The sequence below is a fragment of the Monodon monoceros genome, unplaced genomic scaffold (genome assembly GCF_005190385.1).
Source record: "Monodon monoceros isolate NGI ecotype Baffin Bay Population unplaced genomic scaffold, NGI_Narwhal_1 Super_Scaffold_15, whole genome shotgun sequence".
Lineage (NCBI taxonomy): Eukaryota > Metazoa > Chordata > Mammalia > Artiodactyla > Monodontidae > Monodon > Monodon monoceros.
Window position 1 is genome coordinate 53000759 of NW_021703771.1, and position 26102 is coordinate 53026860.

General features: G+C 39.2%; 1 protein-coding gene across 3 annotated transcripts in view; it reads left to right on the plus strand.

Annotated features, from left to right (window-relative positions):
• Positions 1-26102, plus strand: part of NCOA7 (nuclear receptor coactivator 7) — a 144166-nt gene that overhangs the window by 60776 nt on the left and 57288 nt on the right. For all 3 annotated transcript variants that reach the window (XM_029223478.1, XM_029223479.1, XM_029223480.1), the window contains 3 exons: positions 5612-5832; positions 21335-21414; positions 24804-24911. In XM_029223478.1, coding sequence (XP_029079311.1) covers positions 5612-5832; positions 21335-21414; positions 24804-24911 — 409 coding nt within the window. The remainder of the gene's footprint in view (positions 1-5611; positions 5833-21334; positions 21415-24803; positions 24912-26102) is intronic.

A 26102-nucleotide genomic window follows, 5' to 3' on the forward strand; every position in this document is an offset into this window, starting at 1 on the left:
ACCAAGCCCTGTGACCTTGCAAAGTGGCCCTAATTTTTCTCAGCCTTCCATTTCTTATCTGTAAGATAAGATTGCCTACCTCCTTGGCCTTTTGTGAGGATAGGATAATATTTATAAAGTACATAACACAGTGCCTGGTTCATTAGTCAACTCAATAGTAGTTGCTGTTAGAAGAAAGCTCTTTCAAACTTTTCGTAATAATCTTTTTTAAAAAGTAAAGCTCAATTTTAAAAATGTGACAATATATGTGTTAAATTATTGTAGGAAGGAGACTTCAAAGACTAAATACTTAAAAAAATTTTGGGGGGGGACTAGATGTTGTACATGGTTTAAGATCCAAAATATATAAAAGAGAAGCAGAAAGTAATTTTTCTTACTCTCTCTTTCCCCACAGCTACTACCTTTCTTTAGCTGGAAACTCACTTTACAAATTTTTTGTTATACCCTTGTAGACGTATTCTATGCACATACTCAATAAGCTTTAAATATGAAACGATTTCTGTCTTCAGTCTTTCCTCTAGTCTCTTGCTAATAGGGCTCTCTGTTGAGTCAGCTCTAGGTCAGCACTGTCCAGTACTGTCTGATGACAGAAGTGTTCTATACATGTGTTGTTCAATACAGTACCCACTAGCACATGCATCTATTGAGTTCTTAAAATATGACTCTTGTAACTGAAGAACTGAATTTAAAATTTTTATTTAATTTTTATTACATTTAATAACCACAGGTGGCTAGTTAGTGGCTACCATATTAGACAGTGCTGTGCTAGATATTTATGTCTATGGCACTTTTTATAGAAACACATGGACCTCAAATTATGGAATTAAGGAAAGAGTCATGGAGAGCCACTAAGTTAATGTTAATGAAAGAAGTCTATAGTTTAATATATTTTTAATTATATGTGGCTAATATATTTTCTTTTTAAGTATCTAGATAAGGAGATGAGAGTTTATTTTTGAGAACATGTTGCTAATCAAAGAAAGCTGTGAAATGGCATGTTTGTAGGAGAGCAGATCTCAAACAAATCAGAACGTAACCTCATTTATCTATTTATTTTTTCAAGAAGTATTTATTGAATAGCTAATGTGTACCATGCACAGGCCCTGGGACTATGGCATTAACAGAACCTAAACAAATCCCTGCCCTCATGAAGCTTTCACTCTAGTGCTAATGAAAACCTCCTCTCTGCATTTGGTGCCTTTTTGTGTTACATTCCACTGGCGGTCAGCAAGCAACAGGGAAGACCTCTGCAGAGACAAAGAAAGGAACTTGCTCCAGGCCCTTGGCTTTGATGGCCGCCAGTGCTCTAAACTTATTTCCTTTAGTAAAGGAAAAAGCTTCATAGGAAAACAGTTTTCATTGAGCTACTAAAAAATGCTTTCTTTAGCAGTATCACGTTATTTATTTCTGTAGTCTGCTATCTCTGGATTAGGATACGAGTAGGGGAAAAAGTGAGGTGTGCATGTGTCTTACAAGGGGAAAAAGTGAGGTGTGCATGTGTCTTACAAGTGCACACAATTTTAATGTAAAAAGAGCCAAGAGATTCCAAAATAGTATTCCTTTTTTTAAAATTGGAGTATTGTTAATTTACAATGTTGTGTTTCAAGTGTACAACAGATTCAGTTATACGTACATACATACTTATATATTCTTTTCCAGATTTTTTCCATTATAGGTTATTACAAGATATTGAGTATAGTTCCCTGTACAATACAGTAGGTCCTTGTTTATCTTATATAGTCCTTTAATATCCTTTATGGAAAGGCACGTATAAGAAGCTCAGAATCATGATGGTGAGCCACACTGCCTCATTCTTCTGCTCTTGGGGAAGGTCTGACTAGTGTAATTGCCCCTACCTTTACATTTTCTCCCCCAAACAGTGATTGCCTCTTAGTGTTAGCATTTCATTTGATTTAAGTGTTATTTTTATTTTTCTGCATTTTCAAAATTTCCTAGTATGAACACATATTATTTTCATAATAAAACAAAGAACAATAAATTATGTTGTAAAAAAATAGTTCAGTCAGAGAGATGATGAAAGCCTGAAATCATTCCATGGGATCAGAGACCAAGAAAAAGAGGTGTATTTGAGAGGGAGAGATTTAGGAAATAGAATTGACAGGGCTTGGTTACAGTAGTGAGAGGAGATTGTGTAATAAACACTTGTTTTATGAAACTGTGATCTATTTTTTAAAAAGACAAATGAGCATCACAAAACGTTTTTTGTTTTTTAGTTTTTTGGTTTTTTGGGGGTTTTTTTGGATTCACAGCAATCAAATGTTAAATATGTCTCACCATTTTCAATCACTCATCTGTTTAAGATGACTTGCCAGGTAATTTTTTTTTAATTAATTAATTTTGGTTGCATTGGGTCTTTGTTGCTCTGTGCGGGCTTTCTCTAGTTGCGGCGAGCGGGGGCTACTCTTCGTTGTGATGCGCAGGCTTCTCACTGCGGTGGCTTCTCTTGTTGTGGAGCACGGGCTCTAGGTGTGCGGGCTTCAGTAGTTGTGGCACGTGGACTCAGTAGTTGTGGCTTGCAGACTCTAGAGCGCAGGCTCAGTAGTTGTGGCGCACGGGCTTTGTTGCTCCGCAGCATGTGGGATCTTCCCGTACCAGGGCTCGAACCCATGTCCCCTGCATTGGCAGGTGGGTTCTTAACCACTGTGCCACCAGGGAAGCCCCAGGTAATTTTTTTAGTCCACCATATAAATGTGTACATTTGGGGCCATTAAAAAAGGTTTGGTGAAATAAAGGGAGTTTATTTTCTTATGTAACTTTTTGTTTCCAGTTATCTTAATTTAGTAATAAAATCCTTTTGTGAGAATGTCTTAGAATGATACTGATTCGAAGAACAAAAGGGAAGGCTTGGGCTTCCCTGGTGGCGCAGTGGTTGAGAGTCCGCCTGCCGATGCAGGGGACACGGGTTCGTGCCCCGGTCTGGGAGGATACCACATGACACGGAGCGGCTGGGCCCGTGAGCCATGGCCGCTGAGCCTGCTCGTACGGAGCCTGTGCTCCGCAATGGGAGAAGCCGCGACGGTGAGAGGCCCGCGTACCTCAAAAAAAAAAAAAAAAAAAGGGAAGGCTTTAAAGATAAAAGCCCTAAAAAGGAATGTTTGAAGAGCATTAACTATACCACATTTATCAGATTGGCAGTTTTCCCCCCTTAGAAAAGTATTAACAATGTATTTCCATGCTTTGGGGAAGGATTTTACAGTGGGCTTCCAGAACTCACATCTGATTTCCAGTTACAAGATCAGAATGTTCCCCTCATATTGATAACCTCCAGAGAAACAAATTCTCATGAGTTCTCTAGTCAAAACAAAAGATGTAGCTGATTGTAAAATTACTGAAGTGTTAAATTGTACTCTGTCTTCTGTTAAACAAGTTTGGTGTTGCTATTATCTAGCTTTTTTTTTTCTCCTTTCTGAAATAACAACTATGTTTGGCTATATGGGTTGACAATAATGGTCTGTGTGGAAAGGGGGGGAAATGAGTGAAACAATGTATCCCATTTTGTTATTTCCGCGTGTGAAAATCAGCCTCTAATGAGATGTCTCCGATAGTGCTGCTGTTCATCAAAACATGTGCCCTAGATCTGAGTGAATTTAATTATAGTGGGAACAGTGAAATAAGGACATTTAAATTAACTTACAGTAGAAAAATTCAGGAGATTAAGAAGCGGCAACATATCTCAGTCTGCATAGAACTAATTTTTGAAGTCTCTTTTCTCTCCTCCCTGGAAGGAATCATTTTGGGAAGTGGGCAGTAACGTTCACCTCAAGCATGTTTTTGTTAAATCAGTATATCAGAACAAGATCAGCATGTCCTTCTGGATACAGAGATCAGCTCTTTGCATAGACCTCCCTAAGCAAAGAGCTGATCTCTGTGTGATATCCAGGTTACTGCATATTAATTTCAGCCTCATACAGAAATCTGGATCGAGAGAGAAATTGTTTTATTAGGAGCATTATCTGACACACCTTTGCAAAGAGCCACCTACTCTTTTACCAGAAAAAAACAGTTTAAAATCTGAGGATAGAAAATAAAAACATGCTTCCTAGATATAATTCCTTTTTATGAATTTCCAATTTTGTTTAGTTTGTGTTCTTATTTGTTTTTTTAACAAGTAAACCTGAAGAGAGAGCTAAGCTAAGAGATGGGCAATATATTCATTTATGACTTTTTTCCAGCTCTCCTTTCTCCTAGGCCATATACTCATTTATTAGCTAATGAAAATATAAGAACTTAGCTGCTCAGTGAATAACAGCTTAGTTGAAGTGTTTTGTTAGAACATGGTATGGTACCTTTATCTCAAAAGCTGAGTTTTTGAACTATAACATGAACTTTTTGAACTAAGCATGAGCTGTACCATGCTTAGTTCTCGTGTTCTATATAGTTTTATGATTGCATTTGGGTATATTCTCCTGTTTCTGTTGGTTTGTATTTTACTGTTGATACATATTTTTTCAATTGATCCTAATAAAAGACCCCATTAGATAGCTAAGCCTCAGTGAGGGACCTCTTTAGACTGTTAATTTTTCCAACATTACAGAGCAAATCAGCATAAAATCAAACCTTAGTCCCTGTTTGATCCTACAGTTATCTCCTTTTTCTCCCAAAACATTTCATCCATTGCCCAGCATCAAATTGTATAGATGCTCAAGAGAGCAAAGGAAATAGACATGTGTGTGAGAAAGCCAACTGTGCCTAGATAGAAGGGGGGAAAATGGTCCTAATTTTAAAAATGTTTATATATGACCAGACTGCCACATATAGCAGAGGCCAAGGCCCTTATTCTTTACATTCTGGGGTGGTAAAAACATTCTTACGAAGGACTAGTGAGTACAGAGTGACACGCCAGTTAACCAGAGTGATACATCAACTGGAAAATATTTTGAGTTACTGGATTTCAGTGAATTATTATAAACTTCTGTTATACGTCTTTGACTTAGGAATGAAGACTTGAAAACATCAAATATGTTAACTAATGTATCAGTCAGCTATTAGTAATCATAACGACTATATGTTTCATTGTGGCATTTTCTATCTCAGGAAATGCAGCTCTTTCTTCACTACTACTATCATGTGTAAAGGAAAGGAATTACTCAGACCTGAACCAGTTCATACCTTGCCAAACCTTTCTACTCAGTGTGTGAGCCAATTATAAAGGATTTGTTTTTATAAATGTGCTTGCCCATCAGTCCAAAGTTACCCTTGAAACCAGAAACACTTTTAAAAAAAATGTAACACACTAAACATGGCATTGTAGTAGGGTAGCTGCATATCTTGATTAAAAATACCCAACATTTTATAGCCTGTAGAAGAATCTAGTATTTCCTCAGGTCTAAAGCATTTCCCAGTGATTTTTTTTGAGACATAAGTATGGAGGATATAAAATTGAGGAAAGGCCACAGATCTCCACATAAGAATTTTTAAGTGATTAAAAAAGAAAAAATAATAACAGGAAAGTGTAATTAACAGTAATATAAAGACTTTTCAATATCAGTTAATTAGTTTCTCAAAGACCAGTAGCATGAAATTAATATGATTTCTCTTAGCAAATTATTTCTCCAATGTTTTTCCTTTTTTTTTTTTTTCTCATCCCTAGATTGAAAAAGAAAAAGCAAGCCAAACAAAATGCAGAGACAGCCTCAGCTATGGCTACAAGGACTCATTCTGGAAAAGAAGATGCTAGTACAGTCATTTTAGAACAAGACATGTGCAACATTGCTGTGGAAGAGGATTATATTACTGATGAGAAAAAAAAGAGAAAAAGTAATCAGTTAAAGGAGATCAGGCGTACAGAACTAAAGAGATATTATAGTATTGGTGAGTATTGGTGGCAACTTTGCAGTATTTTCATTTAAAAAATCTGTAATAGTTTTAAAAAAATAATTTGTAACTGGTCATAATATATAATAATAATAGTAACAGTTTATTGAGCAGCTACTATGTGTGTGTGTGTATATATATAATATAATGTGTAAAGGGAATGACAATTATATAATAATTTATATTTATATAAATATATATAAATATTTTGTAAAGATATATATATATATAAAATATATATATAATCTTGTTTAAAGGGAATGACAACTGAATAATGTTGGTGTGTCTTGTTTAATTTTATGTTCCCAACATCTAACACAGTGTCTAGCACATTGTGTCTGCTCATAAATATTTATTAAATGAATGGTCACTTTTCTTGTATGAGAAATATTTTTCTTAGTATTTATAGACATGTCCATAAAAATGTTGATAGAAATGCCTGCACTGTTTCCTAGGCAATAGGAGATGGAGGAGAAATGGCCTAGCATCCATTGGTTAAACAAAAAAAGACCACGATGATGATGACTTGAGAGTTGTAGCTGAGGGGAATCTTAAAATGAGTCCACAATATCATGTAGTTTCTGAGGATAGTCATTGCATCTAAAGCTGCATTAGCACAGGTCGCTTGTCTAGCACGATGGAGGTGATGATCCTGCTTTACTTTACCATCCATCTCATACCTACTGCTCCTATCACATGCAGGCCTGGAGTATGTTCAAAAGAGAATGCAAAGGGACTTCCCTGGTGGTGCAGTGGTTAAGAATCCGCCTGCCAGTGCAGGGAACGTGGGTTCAAACCCTGGTGCAGGAGGATCCCACATGCCGCGGAGCAACTAAGCCCATGCACCACAACTACTGAGCCTGTGCTCTAGAGCCCACAAGCCACAACTACTGAGCCCACAAGCCACAACTACTGAAGCCTGTGTACCTAGAGCGCATGCTCCACAAGAGAAGCCATCATAATGAGAAGGTTGCGCACCACAACGAAGAATAGCCCCCACTCGCAGCAATGAAGACCCAACGCAGCCAAAAAAAAAAAAAAAAGAGTGCAAAGAAAGGGAACCAGGAGATGAAACTTGATGTGGCACATGGGTTACAGTGTACTTGAGATTGCTAGGCTCAGAGACAGAAGACTGAGGTCTCTGAGAACAAACTGCAGTCCAGTATATGAAACCTGGGCTGGTGGCAGGCACTTGGTCCACAGGGTCCCAAACTTGGTCCCAGTTGATGCCAAAGTTACCGGGGGACAGATCTCGTCTCTGTGTTAATATAACTCTCTACTAGTGCTCATCAAAGATAAAGGTGGGCTGCCATTGGGATGGTTATAAATGAGGTTTTGCTGACATTGCTCCAACAGAGGCAGATGAGGTATCTGCAGTGGAAAGCCTGTGGTTTGTAGTATTCCAGTGGGTTCCCGTGATTATGTCATATATTACATAGCTTCATGGATGCTTTTAATCTGAAGCCATTCAGCATTTTAAAAAGCTGTAACTGTCAGCCTATAGAAAGAGACTTCTGTGTGATTACTAAACTTCCTCTTAAAATTTTAAGTGTTGAGTATTATCCCTAAAAGGGAAAGAGGAGTAAGGAAAATTGCATTTCACATCTTTTACAGTGTATACATTTGAATGACATTTGAAAATGTGTGGTTTTTACAGTTGTACAGTTTAAAATACTGTCTTTTCTCATGCTACTTTAAATGCTGCTGCTTAAGAAGTATTTTTAAATGGAGACATTTTGCTCTGTAGGGTTTCCCTGAAGGAGGTTGATAGAGTCCTCTCCATTGAGATTTCTTTTTTCATGATGCTGCCCTAACTGCAGATGCTGCTTTGGGATAGCTTTTTAACGTGCTGCGCTCTGTTGCATGTGTAACACTTTGAATGTGAAACAATACCCTTCACTCTGCTCTTTACCTAACTAACTCTTCCTAGACGTCACCAAATCCCCTCAGTCATCTTTTCTTCCAGGAAGCCCTCCCTGTCCCTAGACAGGTTAGACTTCCCTTCTGCATTGTCATCGTGGATTTATTTATCTGCTCTCCTGTTTACAGGTTGGACCCTGTATTATTAGCTTTGTGTAGTATCTGCATTACAGGTGCTCTTTAAATGTGCATTGAGTGGGTGACATGTACATAGATGAATGAATACTGTGATTCGTTTGAGTTTCATGAAAATTCTGGAAGGATATAGGCAACATTACAGTAGTTGAGTCAGAATTATCCTGTGATTTTATTTGGTGACAGTTAAGTAAAGAGATGCCATTGTAGCTTTTCATTTTCTCTCAAGAATGGCAATGATAACAACGGTTTGGAGGTTTGAGGCATTTTCTTAGGAGAATCCAGTGCTTATAGAAAACTACTAGGTGGGTCATTGAGTCCCAGGGTTGCTTGTCCCTTTTCGCATTTGACTCTAGCTGACAGACAGCTGTGTTGGCAGGTTTGCTTGATCTCATAGGGCTGACGTGGCATATTTCCTAGATTCCCATCCCAGAATGTTGTCCCATACCACTAGGTGGAGTATTAGACCTCAAGTCAAAAGTAATTCTAGTCCAAGTTCTTTTGGTGGCTCTAGTCTGGGGAGGAGAGATGCTAAAATGGGAGGATCTTGTCAGCCACATTAAGGATTTGGACTTTATCCTGTATCAGTGGGAAGCCGCTGGGGGAACTCCATTAACTGTCTGTTTTAAGAGGATAAATCTAAGGACAATCGATGGAAGTGAGCCTGAAGGCAGGTTGGAGACTGGGGCAGAAGAGAAACAGCACCCTAAGGAGAGATTTTGCTCATAGAAACAGCAGTATTTGGTGACCAGTGTAGTGTGTGAGGGAGAAAAAGAACAGCGTCAAGAACTGACAAACTGGAAAACTCAAGAAGAAAGAAGGAAAATAATGAATTTGTGTTTGGAGGTAGTTTAGAGGTACCAGATGGATTTGTCTAGAGGGACCTGGATTTTAGTTAGGTGAAAGGCCTGGAAATTGCTACTTAAAGGTGTGAGGTAAATATGTGTAAAAGAAGTAATCCAGGGAACGCACAGAAAGTCAAAACAAAAAGTTAATGGAGGGACTTGCCTGGTGGCGCAGTGGTAAAGAATCCGCCTGCCAATGCAGGGGACATGGGTTCGAGCCCTGGTCCAGGAAGATCCCACATGCCTCGGAGCAACTAAGCCCGTGCGCCACAACTACTGAGCCTGCACTCTAGAGCCCACGAGACACAATTACTGAGCCTGCGAGCCACAAGTACTGAAGCCCGCACACCTAGAGCCCGTGCTCCACAACAAGAGAAGCCTCTGCAATGAGAAGCCCATGCACCGCAAAGAGGAGTAGCCCCCGCTCGCCACAGCTAGAGAAAGCCCGCGTGCAGGAACAAAGACCCAACACAGCCAAAAATAAATAAATAAATAAATAAAAAGTTAATGGATGATAAATGATAACTTATAGAAAAACAGACTGGAAGGATCTACAACAATATGTTGATTATTGTTTCCTCTGGGTGCAGAAATTGCAAAGGAGTGTTCTCTTTATGTTCTTGCACATTACACAGTTTAAATTTATTTTTAATATTAATCAGAAAATTATAGAGAACTGAATAATGTAATAGAGCAAACCCAAGGGCTTTAGAAAAAGAACATTAGACAAAAGTAAAGTTCTATCATCAATATAAAAGAAAGTGATTACTTTCTGTAGGTATCTATTTCCACTTCTGTAACATTACCTACCTGATTTCAGGAAGCATATTTAGACAAAATAATGTTTTTTACTTATTAAATTAGATTTATCTGTGCCTCATGTAAGCCTTGGGTAGTAATTCATTACTCTCTCCTACCACTTCGGGGAACACTACAGCTAAGATACTGATAAAAGATGTTATGGAAAGACTGAGTCACTAGAATCGCCTTGTAACAAAATGGTGCCAATTCCAAAAGTGCTTTGTTTTTGAGAGGGGAAGTAGGAGAAAGGAAGTGGATTAATTACATCGAGGCAGATGGCATCAGATAAATCTAGATCTAGCACCTATTGTAGCACGGGGCACACGGTAAGCATCCATGCAAAAGCTTCTAACATAAGTGAACTCAACCCTTCTATGCTTGCACTTGTATTACTGATATATAGGGCTCCTTATTCACTTATTCTATTTATTTATATAAACCCTTAAGGAATTGTTTGATAACAATATATTTTTATAATTTTCTATTTTAACAATGTTAATATATTTTTCAAAATTAGCTATTAAGTTATAGTTAAGTTTGACACAAGTAGTAGGAATGTTTACATATGTTTCAAAAGATGTTTGGTCCATATTACAATATCAGAATATATTAAGTTGCATGAATTATATCTCAAAATTCTCTTACATTAAAGGAATACATTATTCCTTAATCTGAGAATAGTACACATCTTTGCTTCTATGGAAGTGGAGATAGGAATGGGAATTTTACAAATGTGGATAATGTCTCAGTGGGAAATTCTTTAACTGAAACACAGATATATAGATGTAAGACCTGAAAGAGATAGAGAAATTTTATAAATACAGGAGACAAGCCTAAATTGGAATTAAATATATCACTATGTTTTTGTAGTGTTTTAATATAAAAGGTTAATACTAAGAATCCTGGGTAGGAAAGTAGTTATTGTAAGAGAATTGGGAGGTTGTTTTAACAAACAGAAAGCACTTAGGTAAGAGTTTGGTCAGTTTTGTGGTTATTGCAATAAAGATTTATTTAGAGAAAACCTCTGCAGTGTAAAGAATGAATTTAGCTTTTCAATAATAAATCTGCAGTGTCTAAATCATTTCACATCATAGTTTTCCCTCCTGAGTTCAAAAGGAACTTAACAAGAGTAAAATAAATGAAATTCTCCACTTTTCCTTTGTTAAACATTTTTGGGGTTTGCTACAGGATGAAAGTAACCAACTATTGAATTACTTCTCATGATGGCAACCCTGACAGATTACTTTTCCTTAGGGTATTTTTTTTTTTTTTTTTTTGGTACGTGGGTCTCTCACTGTTGTGGCCTCTGCCGTTGTGGAGCGCAGGCTCCGGACGCGCAGGCTCAGCGGCCATGGCTCACGGTACCAACCGCTCCGCGGCATGTGGGATCCTCCCGGACCGGGGCACGAACCCGTGTCCCCTGGACCGGCAGGCGGACTCCTAACCACTGCGCCACCAGGGAAGCCCTTAGGGTATTTTTTAACCACATGTGTGAAGATTTCCTATCTGTTGCTTATCTTTGTTTCACTTAGCAAGTTCAGGAAGCCAAAGATGTGCTATTCTGATAAACTAATTCCTAAACATAAAAGTAGGTCAAACTACAAACATACAATAGCATGACTCTTCTGTTCAAAAGTAATGATCATTCTAGTGCTTTAGAGCTCAAATCAAAGGCTTAAAATGGACTCTGGGGCTTCCCTGGTGGCGCAGTGGTTGAGGGTCCGCCTGCCGATGCAGTGGATGCGGGTTCGTGCCCCGGTCCGGGAGGATCCCTCATGCCGTGGAGCGGCCGGGTCCGTGAGCCATGGCCGCTGAGCCTGCGCGTCCGGAGCCTGTGCTCCGCAACGGGAGAGGCCGCAACAGTGAGAGGCCCGCGTACCGCAAAAAACAAAAACAAAAACAAAAACAAACAAACAAACAAAAAAATTGACTTTGATGTGGAAAGAGGATATTAAGAACCTTATTCATATATTTTTTTAATCAAGCAGTGTATAAAGACTTCAGGGACTTGGGTATAAAATAAATCGAAATTATTAGGATGGAAATAATTAGGCTTGTGCTTCTTGGGGCCATCAAGGAAGTCAGACTAATGTTTAAAGTGAAGTCATACCATGAAAGCCTAGGTGGTGAACAGGTCCAATCTGACAAGTGCCCCCAGAATGCAAAGGATCATCACAGAAAGAATGCAAGCGTTAAGAGAGAAGATGACAGATGTGGGAGGCGTAAGTGAAGGACCTAGGAATCAAAGGTGTTCTTGGTGAGGAGGTCAGAACAATGGGAATAGAAGCAGTAATCAGACATAGTGTAAGATAAGAAGAACGCTTTCATGAGCTGAAACTCGTACCTGACTTCTAAAATCAGAACAGCTCATCATATTTAAGCAAAATTAAGGGGAAAACTCTGCACTTAAATGTGGCAAATGTTTACAGGTTATGGATAAATGGTAAAAACAAACAAAAAAACAAACAGGCAAAAAGAAAAAAAACCACAAAACAAAATGTTCCCTACAAAGGAGCAGAGAAGAGAGGCACAGACTTCTCCACAGCAGCGAACACCAGGGGAATTAAATCTCCTTCAGAATTGTGAAGTAAAAGTTGTTTTTCAGACTCAAAGACAACAGGACAGCCTCAGACATACTAAGGTTTTAGGAAACATACCTTTTGTATCATACCTTTCTTAAAATAAAGTTACTGAGAGGGAGTGATGTTTTTTTCTGAGACACATGTCAAAATGTCCTCAAGAATGAAAAAGTCATTTATTTATTTATTTATTTATTATTTTTGGCTGTATTGGGTCTTCTTGCTGCGTGCGGCCTTTCTCTAGTTGTGGTGAGCAGGGGCTACTCTTCGTTGCGGTGCAAGGGCTTCTCATTGCAGTGGCTTCTCTTGTGGATTGCGGCTCTAGGTGTGTGGGCTTCAGTAGTTGCAGCATGCGGGCTCAGTAGTTGCGACCTGTGGGCCCTAGAGTGCGCGGACTTCAGTAGTTGTGGCACACAGGCTTAGTTGCTCCAAGGCATGTAGGATCTTCCCGGGCCAGGGATGGAACCCATGTCCCCTGCACTGGCAAGCTCATTCTTAACCAGGGAAGTCCTTAAAAAGTCATTTTATAAAAGAATTGGTTAGGTTAGCATTGCAACTAATAAAACATAAAATTAAAAATACATAATAATGATTGTAAACATGACTATAAGTAGGAATATAAAAAAGCATCATAATTCTTTTTTCTAGCTTTACTGAGATATAATTGACATAAAATTGAGTAAGGTTAATGTATACAATGTGTTAATTTGATACATAGATATATTGCAAAATGATTACCACCCTAGCATTCACTAACACCTTCATCTGGTCACATAATTACCATTTCTTTTATGCGGTAAGAACATTTAAGAGGTGCTCTCTTAACAAGTTTTAAGTATAGCATACAGTATTTAACTATGATCACCATGCTGTTCATTAGATCCTCAGAACCTATTCGTCTTATCGCTGGATGTTTGTACTCTGACCAACGTCTCCCCATTCCCACACCCCCCAGGCTCTGCTAACTGGCTGGGTTTCGCTCAAGGGACCCTCTTTCCTTTTCCTCACAGCTCCAGCCCTCCCATTAACACAGTATATTGTAATCCATTCTAGTCACTAAGTGAAGAAGCTGTGTTTGACAGAACTTGCTGTATTTGTTCCAGCTGAAAGTCTAGTCCTCTTATGACTATAGTGGTCTGCATCTTGCAAATCTTGTTTCCTGCTCAGTCCGTCGTGTGATATCACATTTGTATTATGAGAAATCTCACTTTCAGAGAAACACTCAAATGTGGTTGGGGCCAAGGGAAGGACAACAGATTAGACTAAACAGGGTTAGTGATTTTGAAAAATCAAATTAGAAGTGAACTGGGGAGAGTGCAAGGGAAAAACACTGATAGGAGGAATGTGGTCGGATCTTTTTGAAAGGCAGTTTGGCCATTTTTATCAAGAGCTTTACTTTTGCACACCCTTTTCCCCAACAATTCTGTTTGCAGAAGCTTACCCTAAGGAAATGATCATGAGCGTAGTGGATTTGACCACAGCGACTATCATTGCATGTTTAAAATAGTGGAAAAATTAAAATAACATAAATAACTTTAAATGGAATACTATGTGCCGTTTTTTTGTTTTCAATATGTTTTTTAACATAATTATTTACTTATTAATATTTATTTATTTGGCTGCATCGAATCTTAGTTGCGGCATGTGGGCTCTCTAGTTGTGGCGCGCGGGCTCCAGAGTGCACAGGCTTAGTTGCTACACGGCATGTGGGATCTTAGTTCCCCGAGGAGGGATCAAAAGCGCGTCCCCTGCATTGAAAGGCAGATTCTTAACCACTGGACCACCAGGGAATTCCCACCGTTTTTTAATGATGGAGAAAAACAGTTAATGCCGTGGGAAATTTTCACAAAATATTGTTACAGTAGAAAAGCAGGTTGACAATAGTGTATAGACTACAATTCCATCTGTGTGTAAAAGAAGGAGAGCTGTTGGAAGTATATTTACCAGAATGCAAACATTGTTTCTCTCTGAATGGGGGTAAAATGGGTGATTGGTATTTTCTTCTTTCATTCAACTGTATTTTAACTGTATTTCTGTATTTAACTGTATTTCTCTTTCAAAAATAATTTTGGATAGTCTTAATGTATTTAGCTTCTAGTCTTATATATTTATGCCTGGTTAACAGTTTGACATGTTTTTTAATTTTTGACCTAAATCGCGTATAATTTAAAAATTAATTTGAAGAGAAAGTGAAATATTCACAAGAATGATGTTTCCTATTTAGGAACATTATATGCACCACCCTGTATTCAAGCTTCCATTTATATTCTTCAGAGAACCTTTAAAAATTTTTTTATATATCTTTTGCCATTATCTTGCTGTATTTATTCTTAGATATTTTCTAGTTTGATACCATTATGCTGGAACTTTTCCAAATAGTTTTTATCACAAGTATAAAAGATTGCTACATCTGGTCACCTTACTGAACAATTTTATGATTTCTGGATGTTTTTATGATGTTGGCTTTTGAGGTAGATAATTAATTCATCTGCTAATAATCAAATTTTCATTTCTTTCTTTTCAGTATTTAAAACTTTTTTATGACTAGAGATTCCAGAACAAAGTTGAGTATAAACTATGATAGTAGGAATTCCTGTATCTATTTTGGTTAGTGTTTTACTTTTTATATTTGCTTTTGGTTTCTGCTATAAGAATCCATCTGTTTACTCAGGCCTGCTTTAGGAGGGTTTAGAATAGTGCTTAATTCTAGAGACCATTGGGGAACAAGTGGGCACATGGAGTCCATTCTGCACACATGTTGCCTTTCAGGGCTCTAAAAGGTGGCCTCCAATAAAGGGCAGGGGTTCCCTCTTCCTCCTCGGGATTTCCAAGCTGTCTCCTTATGTTTGAAGTGTTTCTGCTTTCATCTCCACTGCAGAGTTTATTTTTATGACCTTGAGTACTTGCGGTTTAGCCTTGCCTCACATTAGGTTAGCCTCTGTCGTAATTTAGTGGACTGGGAGATACTATGCCCAGAAGTCTTAAAAGGTTTGCTGGAAGTGCTCTCAGGCACTTGTCTTCATAGAACAACAGGAGTAAAAAGAATGGGTGGAGCTTGTGCAGTGCCTGTGGGTATCCCTCCCACTGCATACCCTGGAACCTTCTGTAAGGCTGGGGTGGCGGCCTCACTAGTGTGTTAGTTCAGGCTGCATTTAGGTAACTAACCAGGCACTGCAGTCCTGGAAGTGATGTCATGAAGTCATTTAGTTTTCATTCTTATGGGGAAATTGCTTTTGGTATACAACCTCTAGGGTTTCATTGCTTTTTCAGAAGCATATTTCTCATTAATATCAAAGAGTAAGTAAACATTCTTCATCATGTTAAGAAAATTCACTCCTATTCTTAGTTTTCTAACAGTTGGATTTTTAAAAATTTTATTCTTTTTAAAAATATAATAATGGCTATTTAATTTCATCAGATGATTTTTGACATGTATCAGAGTGATCAGATATGGTTTTTTTCCTTTAAGCAGTTTATAATCATCTATCACATTAATGCTATATCACTCCTGTATTTCTGGAATGAAACCTTTTGCTTATGGTATAATTCTTTTAACACCCTACTCTGTTCAAATTGCTGTTTACTTATGTTGACTGCAGTATTATTAATTACATTTGTTAAACACTTACTTTGTGCCAGGCTCTGAGATAAACACTGTGCCCATTATCTCATTTAATCTTTTGAACAACATTGTGAGATCTCCATTTTACAGATAAGGAAACGGAGGCACAAAGATTTCAAGTGACTTGTTTAACATTGCACAGCTATGAGGGTTGTTCGGTGAATCCAGCTTGTTTTGACCCCAAAACCAAATAATAATCAGAAAAATGTTGGGTGACATAAGGGAAATGGCACATGACCTGACTTTGATTAATATCATCAGTTTACCATAACCAAATACATCTGTTCCCGGTTTAGGGCTATGTCTGTCATTGGAAACAGGTTTTCCTGTTTACAAATTAGGGTACCCTTTTCTTAGATCTAGAGAGACATAGACAATTGTTGCTCTCTGAATCCACATCTTTTGGATGCCATGGAAACTGTCCTTCCTCTTCAGACAAGTATGTAGTGGGTCCTGTGCTTTCAGCTTCGTGTACCTATTCAGATGGTCTTATGATAGAGCTGGAAGGAAGGGAGAGAACTGATTGTTCAAGAGGAGTAAGGGAAGAAGGGGCACACACACCCGGTTGATGTAAGGCCAGAGAAAAATTGGTTCTGATATAATTTGAAAACCTGATAATTTTCAACATTCTGTTTGTGCTTGTTCAGATAGTTGATAATAGAAAAAACAAAGCTACACACTGACTTTTCTATCCTTCCTCTATCTATGTAGAGCTTATGGAATCAAGATCCAGGGAATTCACAGGTATCTCTTTGTTTCTGTTTTCAAGTACAATAATGGATAATAATGTCCACTGTCCTGACTTCACTCAGTCCCCAGGGGTCTGTGCCAGGAGCCAGATGCTCTGGTTTCAGTGACATTGATATTGTCTCATTCTTGCTGGAATTTTTCCAGAACTGAAACATATAACCAGAGCTGCATTCCTGAACACCTCCATCCACCTTCCCCTATCCCCCTTCTCCCCAGCACACTCACATTCACACCTGAGATCACTACTTGAATCCTCAAAAATCCCCTCTTTGGGTCTGAACCTCTTATCTTTTCCCATAAACCTGTTCATCACCTGTGGTAGGCAGAATAATGCCCTCATGCCCTCCCAGCCTCCCCAAAAGGTATCCGTGTCCTAATTTCCAAAACCTGTCAGGTTACACAGCAAAGGCGCATTAAGGTTGTAGATGGAATTAAGGTTGCTAATCAGCTGACCTGAAGGAGGTGCGCATCCTGGATTATCCAGGTGCCCAGTATAAACATGAGGATTCTGAAAAGTGAAAGAGGGTGGCAGAAGAGAGCTAGAGAAACAGCAGCATGAGAGCACACGGCTTGGTGTTGCTGGCTTTGCAGATGGACGGAGGGACCTTGAGTTGAGGAACGTGGGCTACTTCTGAGGTGAACAGGCCAGGAAACCGGTCTTCCCCTATAGCCTCCGGAAAGAACTGCCTGCTGACGCTGTGAATTTTGCCCGGTGAGACCCATGTCAGACTTGGAACGTACAGAACTGTAAGATAGTACGTTTGTGTCTATTTTTTATTTGGAGTCATGAGATTTGTGGTAACGTCTTACAGTAGCAATAGGAAGCTAACACATCATGTCATTCTCCTAACCCCGTCTCGGAGCCCCTCACCTACCACTCTTGCTGCCCTGCTTACGTGTCCTAACCCCATAGGTGGCCATGACAGCAGGGGATTGGCTGATTTCTTGCATGGTCTGTCACCCTGATGTTGAGACCCACCCCTGGGGGAACCCTTACTGCTGCTTCTTGTTGCTTTTTTCAGTATTCATTTTATTAAAACCTGACCTTTGCCACAATAACTCTTCCAAATGTCACAACCCCTTAACCCCCCAGTCCTGTCTTCACCTCCTTACATTTTAGCAAATAACTTTACTGATAGGGTTAACACCATCTGTCTTGAGATCCCTCCACTTTCATCTCAGGACCTCTGTGACCTCCCAGTCACCGTTTCCAGGTTTCCATCTCTCATCCTCAGGGTAACATTTGACAGCGTCAGTACAACTTTCCTTTAACTTTTTTCCACGCCTTTGTGACATTACACTCATTTTCCTATCTTTTCAATCCTCCCCACCTGCCAATCAGCCACACTTCTTTTCGGCCCCCGCCCCCCAAATCTAAGCCTTCCTTAGGTTCTGTTCTCAAACCTCGGATATTCTCTTGGCAGTTGTAAGCTCCACAACTTCACAGATCACCTAGTGAAAGGATTCCTTTACATCCGACTTTTATGCCTTTTCAGGCCCTGGACATTCTCCTGAACATCACCTTCTTTTAGCCCCAACACATGGAGAGAGAAGAGTCTTTCTGTAAACATATCTAGCATCTCCTCAGATGCAGGAGGCAAGAGCCTTGTTTTCTGGACACCCCTGGCCCTCCTGTGGGCTGGGAAGGGAGGAAGAAGCAGGGCTGTGGGCAGGGCACCAGGTCCACCTGAGGTCAACACAGGTTCTCCCCGTTCCCTGTTTCGGCCCTCCTAGGATTTATGAGAAACGAGACAGGTTAGGCAAAAGGGCTTATGTTTCATTCTTCTAGGGTTTTGGTCAATTTTGTCTCAGTTACATTCTTACTGGGTGGGAAAACTGGCTCTGAAACTTTTCAAAGGGGGGGCAAATAGGAGGTATAGTTGCTTTGTTCTGAATGGCTTCTGAGGATCACCTGGCCAATTTTCTCCTCTGGCAGTAGATACTTTTACATCATTTGCTTCAGGTTTTTGTAAGCAGGGGGAGGTTCCGAATTTGGATAGGTGTAAAGGGCCTGAGGAGGCCTAAAGCTTCAAGTAGAGGTGTCAGGTGTCATTGAGAGAGAATTCCATCCTTGTGGATGGCCATGAGTCCTCACCTGAAGTGCTGGAGGTGGAGTCCCCTCCTGAAGCACAGCAAAGGAACTCTTTCCAAGGAGGCTCGGATCTATTCCCCGCTCTCCCCAGTGTCTTGTGGACCATGTGCTACAGAATCCATCTAGATAAGGTATCCAGGACTTCGCTTATTGAGACAAGCAGCCGGCCATCTTGAAAACTTACTGCAAGAAAATATTTAGGAAGTAATATGAAGCCTTTCCTTGGGCGTTACTGATATGAAGACATTTGGGTCCTTAGAATGTGCCAGTTACTTCTCTGCTTTCTGTATTCAGTCAACTGTAAAACTTAGGGTTCGGGTTGTGGCTTTGATTGGTTCCGATGATTTTCCTGGTGTGATGCTCTATGAGTGAAAATGTTGCCCACCATCAAACTTGTCAGGCTCATTGATCTGTATTGGAAAGTTCATGCAAGCATATATAACGGATATCATATTAAAACACAGGATGCTCAAAGATGGGTACGTTACGGTCTTTACCTCAAGGATTTCAAAATCTTAGACTGTGGCGGGTTTTTGTTTTCTTTTAATAATACTACTGTGATTGCCATTTTTCTGGCCTACCCACTTGTGCCAAAGGAAAGTAAGTTTTATACTAATTCAGGTGTACATAGTTAAGTTTATCCTGAAAGGTTCAGCCAGCACCTGTCTTTCTTTGGCAGCTGAACAGTATGGAAACTCATGATTTGGTGGCTTACAACAGTGCCCGCATTGAGACCAGAGATGATTATGCACAGCCTATGGAAGGACACGGGCTGTAGCTGCCACAGATGGGAAACAGCAGCTTAGGTTCTAGAAATAGGAAGCACCTACAGAAGGACATGAAGAGACTGTGCTGAAAGCACGAGGAACTAAAGGGACAGCTGTTTATGGTGACAAAGAGAAGGGTAGGAGTGTGGGACAGAGAGTGGAGCTGGGATATTAACAAGAATGAACACCAGGTAGATGATAAGAGTTGTAAAATACTGTGATTGAGTTTTTCAGTAGGCTGTGTGGAATCTCCTGATCTGCAGAATCTGGAGATCTGAAACCACAGTCAGTACAGGCTCATCTTCCTGAAGTAATTTAGGTGTGGTCACCTGACAGAAGGGAGGTCACTTTTTACAGCAGAGGGGTTTTTCAGAGTGTCTCTGGTTCTACAAATGACTAGAAAAGGATACTAATAGCAGCATCTTTTATTCTTTTTCTTGGTTCTTAATTTAAAATAATGTAAAAGAAATACTTAAAAGTCAGTAAATCCCATGTGAATGAACTATTTTCATATTTCTGTGTTACCTTCCAGCTCTCATCCAGTTCACCCACATTTGTTGTGTAGTTGAAATGATATTGTTGGTTTGCGTGTGGGTATGGGGAGTTGTAGGACCTCAGATGTAGAGGGATGCGTTAATCACACTTCAGAGTGCATGGCTTGTCATCACTGGTCAGAGCTGGGCCCTTCGTTATTTATTCATGAGTTCCTTTTTATCCTCATTCCCCACTCCCGTTTCTCTCCCCGCTCCACTCCATTCTATTGTGTTCAATGTGTATAGGCTTTTGTCTGGATGTGGCCTTGAAAAATGTGTGTAGTTGTTTTGTGGACAGCTTTTTAAAATATACATAATGATACCATTCTGTACATCTCATTCTGTTTCTCTCGATGTAAACATGTTGCAGTGTATACTTGGGCTTGTTATGCTCTGGGATTCTAGGCAGTAATTAGATATATTTTGCTGACCCTCCTGTTCCCCGCTGCCACAGATACTGTTGTTCTGTATACCCTCCAGCAGGTTACTTCATGATATCTCCTGGGAGAGGATGTATATCTGTGGGTTAGTTTGCTGACTCATATGGGCTACGTATGCTTAATTTGCTGGGATGGCTGTACCAGTTTACATCGCTAGTAGCAGTTCACATCTTTGCCAACACTAGAATTATCCAGCTTTCTGATTTTTGCCATGCTAATAGATGTAAAATGGTGCTGCATCTTAATTTGCATTTTTCTGATCTCATACAAGTTAGAGCATCTTTTCATAGTTAATTCAATTTGGTACTTTTTGTCACTTAATTTGTATCCATTGTTATATGTCTCTCTGGTTTTCAGTGTCTGGGTTGATACATTTAATCATAACAATTGGGTTGAATCATATGTAGCTGCCAAACTATCAGGTTGACCAGTTTGACCCTTAAAAATAGCAAACTCTGTGGTCCAACTTAATGTGTTGTTGAACATATAGGTCTTTACAAGTTTTCACCATTATAAATAATACTGCAGTAGCATATGCTGTGCATAGCATTTTTCTTCTTTTGAATTTTTCCTTAGGATAAATAAGGGAAAGATTACTGAGTCAAAGAACGAACATTTTTATAGCTATTGTTACATATTGACAAATCACCTTCTAAAAGGGCTGTACTGATTTACATTATGCATCATTATTCATCATTTATATCATGACTGTACTAGTTTTACTTTAACTTCGTCTTTATACATTATCATTTAAACGAATACCTGAATAACTATAAAGCATAACCTCATTGTTATTTGTACTATTTGATCACAGTTAACATTAATCATTTATTCAAGTATACATGGATGAACAATATGTTTTTATGAGTTTGGTCTATTTGTACATTTAGTCCACTTTTCTTTTAATCTTTTTTTTTCAAAGTCAATTCGAAAGTGGGTTTTAATATACTGTAGATTACCCTATCCTCAATTTCTGAAAATGAAATCATTCACTTATAAACATTTTATTCTTCAGATGACAATCAAAACAAAACACATGATAAAAAAGAAAAGAAGATGGTGGTTCAGAAGCCCCAGGGTACTATGGAATACACTGTAAGTATAAACAGGTAGAATGAAAGTTTGTTAATACCACTAGATTTACATAATGTTTCTCCCTGACACATCCTTCCCCTTAGTCATTTCTCTTCCTTCCTTATTTTTTCCCTGGGTATACCTGTTACTTGAATTACCGTTTGATATGCCAAGGACGACCAATTTTAGGTCTCCATCCCAGACATGCTTTCTGAGTTCCCAAACCAAAGATTCAGCTGTCTACTCCGACATTAACTTAGACCTCTGTGCTTGGTCTTTGTTCAAGAAGCAGTGGCTCCATCATCCATACATTTCTACAAACCAGAACCTTAGCCTTAACATCTTCTTCCCATTACTCTCCATGTTCAATCTTCCTTTCCGTGACCATCCAGCAAGTCTAGGCCAGATCCCTTCATTTTTCTCCCTCATGGAATCTTTACATAGTTTATCTCCGTTTAACAATATTGATTCACTAGTGTGATTGTTATATCTAGATTGTGCCTTAATTCATATACCCACAGAGAGAGACTAGATTCCTCTTTGGTCAGCACTCTGTTTCTGGTGCTTGCAGGGTATAGGCCTCCATATGGTTGAATCAGCACATGAATAATGCATCGCATGTGTCCGTTACTGCACTTCCACGTTAATGTGCTCATCTCTCTCATTGCGCCATGAGCTCCTGGAGCCCAGGAGCTGTGTCTACTTATCCTAGGCCTGGCGTAAAGTGGGCACTCAGTTATAGATCTGTTTTAATTCACTTTGAGCCAGCATTGCTGAAGAGTGATCTCTGACTTCTAGAAAGAAATTAAGTGCTGTTGCCATTGCCCCTGTGTTTTCCTCATGTTTATTTCTTTTCTACTCATTATCTGTGTGCCGTGCCAGGCTCTATATATGGCAAGCAGCAAGGCCTGTCCCTGCCTGCCGTTTCTTCTGGAATGGTGAATCCTTTCCAAGCTTCTGTAGCATCACACTGAAGAGCCCTGGCACCAGCATTTCATGCTCAGGGCTCTGTGAACATCCCTAGGCATCTTTCTATGGTTTATAGGCTTGGTCCTTTCCAGAAAGGATTTGGGGGTGATTATATATCTCACATTACCGCTGTCTACAATATATTGTTGATCCCCATAACACCTAGCACAGTTCCTTACCTCCTAGAAGATACTGAGGAAGTGTTGGATTATTTATCATTAATAACAATATTAATTCTAAATCCATGTGTGTATCCTACAGTGTGATTCACGAGCCCCTCCAAGGAAATGAGAAGTATCTTTGCTAGGAGATGCTTCACATAGCATGTACTAAATAATGCAGTGAGAGTAAAAAAAATCAACCCCAAATTAATTCATATAAACAGGTGATCAAATTAGTAATTCAGATCTATCCACCTGATTGATTTATGTTATGGAGATTAGTTTTAGTTGGCAAGTTACTCTGTGTACTTGTCGTCGGAAATAAAAGGTGATCCATAACTTCGTGTTTAGAGAACCATGACCGGAACCCCTTACCTGATTGCTTACATTGCTCCAGAGCTGTGGATGTTCAAGCATTCTGTTTAGTTTCAAACATGTATTGATACCAGTATCCCTCCCAGGGTCTGTAACTTGGTTCCATATGTATGTCTTATCCTTGTGTAATAACGGCAGATTGTTAAAATTTTTCTCCTTTCCTGAAACCCCTATACATAGTATCTTCAAATGTTTGTGTAAAAGTATGAAGCCAATTTATTGATCACTTGCCATGAAGTAAGTGCTCTTGAATTAGAAATTACAATTATGTATCTCAATTTGGATGAAGAAACTGAAGTACAGAGAAGTTAAACAAGTGACCCAAGATCACACAGCTGGCAAGTGGCAGATTTGGAATTCAGGTCCAGCAGTCTGGCTCTGGTCTGTATTATCAATCTGTGTCTTATACTGACGCTAAACCCTGAAACCCCCCGGATTTGAATATGTTATGTAAATGTATAATATTTGAAAAAAATACATTTTAAAAAAGTTTTTTCAGTTTAGTACAGGTGATTTTGCTCAGGGTAAGGTAGGGGCATAGGTTAAGTTCTCAATGATTTTTAAAAAATATACGTATTTATGTCTTGTTCTAGAAATACGTTGAGGTAATTTTAATGCAGTCTGTAACTATGAACTTGGTTAGCCTGAGACAGTTCATCTAGTTGGTGGGGGTTTTTTTGGTTTTTTTGGCGGTACGCGGGCCTCTCACTGTTGTGGCCTCTCCTGTTGCGGAGCACAGGCTCCGGACGCGCAGGCTCAGCGGCCATGGCTCACGGGCCCAGCCGCTCCGCGGCACGTGGGATCCTCCCAGACCGGGGAACGAACCTGTGTCCCCTGCATCGGCAGGCGGAGTCTCAACCGCTGCGCCACCAGGGAAGCCCTAGTTGGTGGGTTTTTGACACTTAAGGGCAGTGAGTGGTAAGTTGAATTCTACATGTGTACCTTTGCCCCTGTCCACAACCTCCTGCAGCCACCTCAAATTTCCACCTATAATTCGAGGCTCCCCTGGTGGAGCCAGTTCTGCTTACAGGGTCAGCCACCAGTGTTGACCCAGGGCTATAGTTGGGAACTTCTCAGTGACATTCGCCAGAATGACCTCCCGCTAACAAGTTCCATCCAGTGACCCTGGAGAGGGAGTCTGTCCTGGGATATTGACCTTACCAGAGGCAGCAGACTTCTTTTTGGGTGGAGCTTTTTCACTGAAGTTTCACATCTTCTTACTGCCCTTTTTATTCCTATTCCCCTTCTATTAGAGAAGGAAAGAAACATGTATACCTGAGACATATCACAAGTTTTATAGATTTAGAGAATAACACTAATTTGGCTGACCATGGGAAATTGTCATTTTTCATGTCAGTGAACAATTTTTGTAGCTAATCCGAAGTTCTTTTAGATTTCCCTGCCTTTCACTTTTTTCATTCATCAAATATTTAAGTGCCTTCTATGTGTCAGGCACTGTGGGGAAAAAGGCCATTAACAGGCCACAATCCAGGAGCCTAAAGTGCAGTAAAGAAACAGGCAAATAGACAGACAGAAAAATGCAAAGAGAAAAAGTAGTCCTATTATCCCTAGGAGTGGTACTGTCTGTAATATTTCTTTTCTTCTTAGCTTTATGTTATACCTCACGCGCCCTCTACTCCATACACCTAAGTTGTGCCAGAGTAAGTTTAGAAATCTGTTAGTGGACAGTGAAATTTGAAGATAAGGGAGTCCAGAAATGAATAATATCTAAGACTTCTTTTGTTAAGAATTGAGAATGTATTCGCTTTTTTCATAATACATTTGGATGTATGTGTTACATTTTTATTCACTCATATCACAAATAGATTAATGTTGACTATCAAGAGGAAGGTTTTGTTTGCTTTTTGCTTTGTGTATTGAATCTTGTTTGTTTGATTATTCTAGGCTGGAAGCCAGGACACCCTAAACTCCATAGCACTGAAATTTAACATCACTCCCAATAAACTAGTGGAACTGAATAAGCTTTTCACACATACTATTGTTCCAGGCCAGGTAATGATCTTCTTGTTGAATTTTACTTTAGAAATTTTGCATTTATTTTTGTTGCCATTTTTAATGACTCACTCTTAGTGTCACAGGATTATCGTCAATGATAATGTGCATTGGTTCAGTCTTCCATTTAGATCCAAGACTTCTGAAAGCATCCTGGTACTTATGAACTGTTCAGAGATGAATGCTTTGCAAATGATTAACACAGTTGGCAAACTATCATTTGTGTTCTAGATGTTTCCATCAAGAGAAGTTAAGTTAATGTAACTTTTTTCCCTGTAGAATTTCATACAGATATTCTTAGAATATTTAATTTAGAATTGCAAGTTTCAGTTTAGTCCACTCCTGGGGTCCATTGTGGTCATTGTTTTGTTTTAAATTAGGCAAAATTTTTGTCATTTTGGTCTTGATTTGATACCATGACAAAAGAAGTCAATCCAGCCAAAGGTGGAGACATTCAGCAGGACCATCAAGAAAAGCCTACGGACACACAAAAAGACGCTCAACATTGCTAATTATTAGAGAAATGCGGATCAAAACAGCAATGAGATATCACCTCACACCAGTCAGAATGGCTGTCATTGAGAAGTCTACAATAATAAATGCTGGAGAGGGTGTGGAGAAAAGGGAACCCTCCTACACTGTTTGGTGGGAATGTAAATTGGTGCAGCCACTATGAAGAACAGTATGGAGGTTCCTTAAAAAACAGAGCTACTGTATAATCCAGCAGTCCTTCCCTTGGGTATATATCCAGAAAAAACAAAAACTCTAATTCAGAAGGATACATCACCAGTGTTCATAGCAGCACTATTTACAATAGCCAAGACATGGAAACAACAACCCAAGTGCCCATACACACAGTGGAATATTACTCGGCCATAAAGAAGAATGAAATATTGCCATTTGCAGCAACATGGATGGACCTCGAGAATATTATACTTGGTGAAATAAGACAGAGGAAGACAAATACTATATGATATCACTACACATGAAATCTAAAACATAATGCAAATGAGTCTATATACAAAACAGAAATAGCCTAACAGATGTAGAAAACAAACTTATGGTTACCAAAGGAGAAAGGGAAAGAGAGAGAGACAAATTAGGAGTATGGGATTAACAGATACAAACGACTATACATAAAATAGATAAGCGGTAAGGATTTACCATATAGCACAGGGAACTATATTCAAT